Genomic DNA, 6,279 nt, shown 5'->3' with positions numbered 1-6,279 from the left:
AGCCGGGCCGATCCCATCGTCCAGGGGGGGTCCCCCGTGGACGATTGCGAGGTGGCTGATCACTGCGGCCATGGTGCTCCCACTGCCCAGCCAGCCCTTGCCTGGGTCTTGCATTTTGCTGGTTCCCTGTGAGTGGCACTGTGGGATGTGTCCACTCCCTGGGTGCCCAGCCTGCTGTGAGGGCATGCAAGGGCCGGTGTAGGTTGACCCCATATTTCCGTTCCAAAAAGTTAGGAATTTCGTAGATCTGGTATATAAGTCGACCTAACTTTTTGGAACAGAAAAATGGGGCCAACCTATACACCATGAAATACGGTAAATATGATAGTTTACTTCCTCCTAAGTGGTACGGTGGACCACAGGATCAGCTCTACAACCTCTCTCTGGCTGTTTCCCCATGAATTGATGTGCTATAATAAAGGTATAACTTTTATTCCCCTGGAAGTTATTTCCAGAGTGTTGCCCCTCCCAACCAAGCTTTCACTGTTGAGTAAAGACTGCTGCAGTGCTTAAGGTATTAAATAAATGGTGTTAAGTTTGGGATCCATTTTGTTACTAAAGAAAAAACTTTAAGTAGGTGAGAAGATAGCTAGAACTGTATTTTATTTATTTGATTTATAACACCCTTAACAAAGGCTCAGGGTATGTTACAGTAAGAGGATAATAACTTTTAAAACAAAAAAAAATATATGAGAGAACCAAAAACTTAAGAGGAACTGGAGCACAGGCAGTCCTCAGGCTTACGACACAATTGGCTCCTGAAAACTGCATCTTAAGTTGAAACGTTGTAACTCGGAACCAGTTTTCCAGAAACAATGTTATAAATGGGGGGTTGGTTCCTGAGCCAAGGCCTGATACCCTATTTTCACACAAAATAACCCACAATTTGGTACAGTACTTGATCAATTATATAAAATAAATAAATCTAGCTATATTACTTGTCTATATGTATTTATATTGTAAATAGTAATCACATTTATTTGGAAGGACTTCTTTGAGGTGACTTTGCTGGACTTTTTGAAGCGTTCTTGGCTGGAGTCTTCTCAGGAGTCTTGTCCCCTTTCTTAAAGAAAGTATGCAAGGAAGTTTGGACAGATGTTCTCTTCTTTTGCTTGTAAATTTCTTTGTAGCAGCTGTACATGCTGGATATTTTCCTATTCACTGATGCCCTGTGTTCAATGTCAGGGTCATGTTCCTCAGACAGGGACTTGGCAGCTTCCAAATGTTGGCTGAGGCATTTCAACGCTTTTGTTGTCAAGACTTTATGAGGAGGAGTCTCTTCAACAGTGGGTACATCTTCTTCCTCTGCCACCTTTTGCTGTTCCAATTCAGTGAGGTCCTCATTTGATTCATTCTTCAGAATGGGATGCCAGCAACTCCTCAGCATTTTCTGGTGCATTGTCTAAGTTGAGTTCTTTGCCCATTTCAACAACATTTTTGGTCACCTCTTCAACCGTGTCTGTAAAGCCTTGGAAGTCAGACATAAACTTAGGACAATTTTCTCCAAACACCATTCAAATTTGATTGCTTGACTTCATTCCATGCCTCATCAATGTTCTTAACTGCATGGTAAGTGTTGAAGCCCTTCCAGAATTCCCTCAGAGTTGGTCCACCTTCCTTCTCAATTGCCATGAGGGCCTGGGCAAAAGCGCACCTAAGATAGTAGGCTTTGAAGGATGCAATTACTCCCTGGTCCATAGGTTGCTACAATGATGTGGTATTGGGGGGCAGAAACACCACTTTGATGTCAGGATGCATATCATTAAGGATGGTTGGATGGCCAGGAGCATTGTCGAGGATTAACAACGCTTTAAATGCAAGATTGTTTTTTCTGCAATAATCCCTGATACTTGGTACAAAATTATGATTAAACCAATCCTCAAAAATGTTCTTATTGAACCATGCCTTGGGATTGGATTTCCATATCACCGGGAGAAATGCCTTGGAATGTCCCTTAAAAGCTCTGGGGTTTTCCAAATTGTACATAAGTAAAGGTTTAAGTTTAAAGTCACCTGCAGCATTGGCACCAAGAAAGAGTGAGCCTATCTTTAGCAGTTTTGTACCCTGGCATGGATTTCTCCTCTTTGGCGGTGTAGGTTCTTGATGACTTTTTTTTTCCAAAAGAGTCCAGTTTCGTCAACATTAAAAACTTGCTGAGCACAATAGCCATTCTCTTCAGTGATTTCAGCCAATATCTCAGGACAAGCACAAGCTGCCTCCTCATTAGCAGTGGCAGCTTCACCTGAGACTTTGTTATGCAAATTGGCTCTGGCTTTAAAAAACATAAACCACCCCTTACTTGCAGTAAAAGGCTCAGCATTAGAACTTTCTCCCCCTATTGTTTCTTTAGATCATCAGAAAGACTCCTAGCCTTTTCCTGAATGATGCCTAAACTCACAGGAGCACAGCATTTATTTTGATCCTCCAGCCAAATGATTAACAGTTTCTCAACTTGACCAATAAGTCCAGCACGCTGATTAGTTATCACAGTTGAATGCATAGGCGCCGAGTCCTTAACATGCTCCTCAATTCTTGCCTTGTCTTTCAGGATGGTCACTACAGTTGTTTGGGAGATATCCAGAGCTCTACCCATTTCAGTTGGGGTCTCACCTTTTTCAGACCTCCTTAATTATTTTCATTTTTGTTTCCATAGAAACTGTTCTGTTTCTTAGAAGAAGAAACATCACTTTCACCAGATTTATGCTTTTCTGCCATTATTATGGGCAGTTTGGAAACAGAACAGCGCATGGGCAGCTCAGTGAACTTGTTGTACAGTACTGTACAGTACAGTACTAGGACTTATTCTTTATTCAGTACAGGTACAGTACCATAGTGCTGTAGTGGTAGCAACGGAAGCAGTGACTGAGCACCAGAGAAGCTGCCTAGCAAATGGCTTCCAGATGAGCAGCCCCCTGCTGCTCTGGCCACGTGTCCAGAAGGGCATTGGGGTGGAGGTGGGGGGGAGGCACATGCCCTCCGATCTGCCCTGAGCACAGCCCACTCCGCCCCTCCCTGACCAGATCTGGGGGTCGCACGTCCCTCCCCCACCCCACCCCATGCCCTCCTGGACATGCATCAGGAACAGCTGGACAGGCTGCGGCTTCTCCTGCAGCCGCTCAGCTTAGCCCCAGAACTGCCTGCCTCGCCCCGGCGGGGGCAGCCAGGGGAGCAGGCAGATGTAGCTGCAGCTCTCCCACGGTCATCTGGCACAGCCCTGGCACTACCTGTTTCGCCCCAGTGGGGGCAGCTGGGGGAGCAGCCGGACAAGCTGCAGCTTCTCCCGCCACCCATAGCCCCCGCTCTGAGAGCCTGGCACAGCCCCAGCTGGGCAGTGTTTGCCCCACCCACTGTTCAAGCCCCAGCCCCTCTCCACCCTGCAGGGGGCCTGATCTGCCCCCTCCACGGCCCTTTCCTTCCCCCTCCCCTTCCACCGACAGACCTGTAGCCAGCATTCAGCATCGTAAAGTTGAAACCCATGTCGGAACTTCAAAACCCAGCTGTCAATTTACAAACATTGTAACTGTGGTTCGTCAGAACTCGAACCATCATAAGTCAAGGACTGCCTGTATTGATATAAAATAAACCATTCCTAAACAATATTTCACCCCAGCTTTATTTGCTAAACACTTACCCCAGTTAGAAGGTCTTAGAATGCTTCCAAAAGATTTCCAGGGTCAGGCTTTGGTGAACCTTAAGAAGGAAGGAGTTCCAGAGCTGAGGGCAACTGCTGAGAATGGTCTCCCATGCGTTTTTACCAAGCAGACTTGGTGCATTGATAGTATTTGCAGGAGGTTGCTGTCAGCTGATGTTGGGGATCACAGTGGTAGGTCAGGGAGAACTGGTCCCTTAGGGTATTTATGCACACTTTTTTTCCCATAACTTGTTGGAGATCCACCGTTTTGGAGCAGACTTGATTAATCTGAGCACTAATTCAGAGTGATTAATCAAGTCTGCTCCACACGTGAGCTGAGGCATGAGTCTGCTGTACGCATGTGCTGTGCTGCATGTCAGTGTGCTTTTGAACTAATACATCTCCAAAGTGTGTTAGTTGAAAAGTGTGCCGCCGCTATTTGCTCAGTGCTGATGTGCATTTTGTCACATACAAGTGTAAGCATTGCAGTGCTGTGTGCTTTTCCAAGTGCCCGGTGCTGCGGCGCTTGCATGTGTAAAAATGCCCATAGGTATTTAGGGCCTTTACAGATCAATACCAGCAGCTTGAATTGTATCTGGAGAGCTATTGGGAGCTTGTGCAGATTCTGGAGCATTGGCATTACACGCTCGTGGCAGCCCACACCCATCAGAAGACAGGCTGCTGCTTCTGCACTATTTTCTAGGGTAGCCCCCATAGTGCTTTGCAGTAGTTTAGCTTTGAGGTTAGAAAGGCATGGATGATCATGGCCAGATCTGAATCTAAAAGAAAGGGTTTTGCAGCCACCTTGCCAGGTGGAGTTGATGAAAGACGTTCATAGCCACTGCTGCCACCTGAAGATCCAAATGTAGGAGAATCCAGGAGCGCTCAAGGGCTGCAAACCTGAGTGACAAATGGAGGCAGAATCCTATCAGTAATAGATGTCCCAGTCCTGCCCATGTCACAACATCACATCTTTCCTGTCTGGATTCAGTTTCAATTGGTTCACCTGCATCCAATCCCTAACTACAGCCAGAGACTGGGAAATACTGAGACTGCAGAGCCCGAGTCAGATGAGAAAGAGAGGTATTGCTGATGGCAGGGAAATTTGAAAGATAATCTCTTTCATATCCTCTGTAACTGGTGGATGTTATAAACATTTTTCCAGAGATGGTACAATCTAACAAATGTACATGGCCAAATCCACATATAACATTTACTTATCCATTTTTTTTAACTTGGATATGCATGTAAGATTGATATAAGAAATTGCTCCCTATCTTTCTAATTCCTCTTTCTCTTGAGGAAAATCATTTTTAGGCTTTTTATTTTGGTTTCACATCTCTAAAGATGAAATAATTGTTACTGCTATTGTCAGTCATGTGTGTTGAAGATTTGCTATTTGTCAGGTGTGTTTGTTGATGCAAAGTGTTGTGTTTTATTACTCTTGTCCTTTCTTGGAATAACCAATTTCACTGGGTAGAATTATTTAATTTTAAAATTATGGTCTTGTTTGTTTAACTCTCCCTTATTTCAGATTAAATTAGTTGGTTTGTTTCAGGCACTATTAATTTTTACTAGTCTGTCTTGTCTAATTCAACAGCTTGAATATTTAGGCAGCTCTCTCAATTTATTTTTTATTTGTTTTGAACTTTAGACTGTGGACATCCATAAAGAGAAAGTGGCTCGCAGGGAGATAGGTATTTTGACAACCAATAAGAATACATCAAGAACTCATAAAATCATAGCGCCGGCGAACATGGAGCGTCCTGTAAGGTATATTCGAAAACCTATAGACTACACAGTGCTGGATGATGTGGGCCATGGTGTAAAGGTAAGCACCTGTCTAAACTCTCTAAATGAGATGGGAATTTTAATTTGAGGTTTAGAATATTTAGTGCATCTAACAAGTCTGGTGTGAGACAGAGGTATAACTTGAAATTTTGGTGCCCCAGATAGAAGGCAGATGGGGTGAGCAAGCATTTACGTCTTTCTGCAGGGGCTGCTGCATTGGTGGTGGCAGCAGTGGTGTGGGCTCCCTGGCATGTGCCATTGTGGCACCCTCTCTGAATTAGCACCTGTGGCTAGTGCACTGTTTCTACAGCCCTCGCTTCCCCCAGGTTATGCTGCTGAAGGGAAAAGAGGTGGGTTAGATACAAATATACACAGAGCAGGAACAAGACAAATTACACTTAATGTTGAGATGTTGAATAGTAACTGCTGCAATCTTGTGACTGCCTGGAGCAATCACAACCCAGGAAACAATGGCTCATGAGCCTGGTAATGAATATTTCATAACAACTCAGTCATAATCCTGTTCTCAAAAGTCACTGATGAAATGGCAATATTTAAAAATCTCTCTTGAAGTATTCGTGTGCACCATCCTGCCCTCCCCTTCCTCCTCCTCTTCCCCTTCATGGAGGGGAAATTAAAAATTTGTGTCATGAGATGCAGGGGAATTGGATGCATAGAGCCTTCTTGGAAGGATCATTTCAAAAGCACAAAGGCCATTTAGGTACCCAGCTGTCAGTGAAAATCAGTGGGAGTTGAACATTTTGCTCCTATTTGTACTTATAGATTCATAGATTCTAGGGTTGGAAGGGACCTCAATAGATCATCGAGTCCGACCCCCTGCATAGGCAGGAAAGAGT

General features: G+C 44.5%; 1 protein-coding gene across 1 annotated transcript in view; it reads left to right on the top strand.

Moving 5' to 3' along the window:
* ABI1 (abl interactor 1) overlaps positions 1 to 6,279 on the top strand; it is a gene marked incomplete at its 5' end in the record, with an annotated part of 90,520 nt that overhangs the window by 42,660 nt on the left and 41,581 nt on the right. Inside the window, one exon of the mRNA XM_025206125.1 lies at positions 5,286 to 5,462. Within this exon, the coding sequence (XP_025061910.1) occupies positions 5,286 to 5,462 (177 nt within the window). The remainder of the gene's footprint in view (positions 1 to 5,285; positions 5,463 to 6,279) is intronic.

The sequence above is a fragment of the Alligator sinensis genome, unplaced genomic scaffold (assembly GCF_000455745.1).
Source record: "Alligator sinensis unplaced genomic scaffold, ASM45574v1 scaffold455_1, whole genome shotgun sequence".
NCBI lineage: Eukaryota > Metazoa > Chordata > Crocodylia > Alligatoridae > Alligator > Alligator sinensis.
This window is presented reverse-complemented; position numbering and strand designations above follow the sequence as displayed.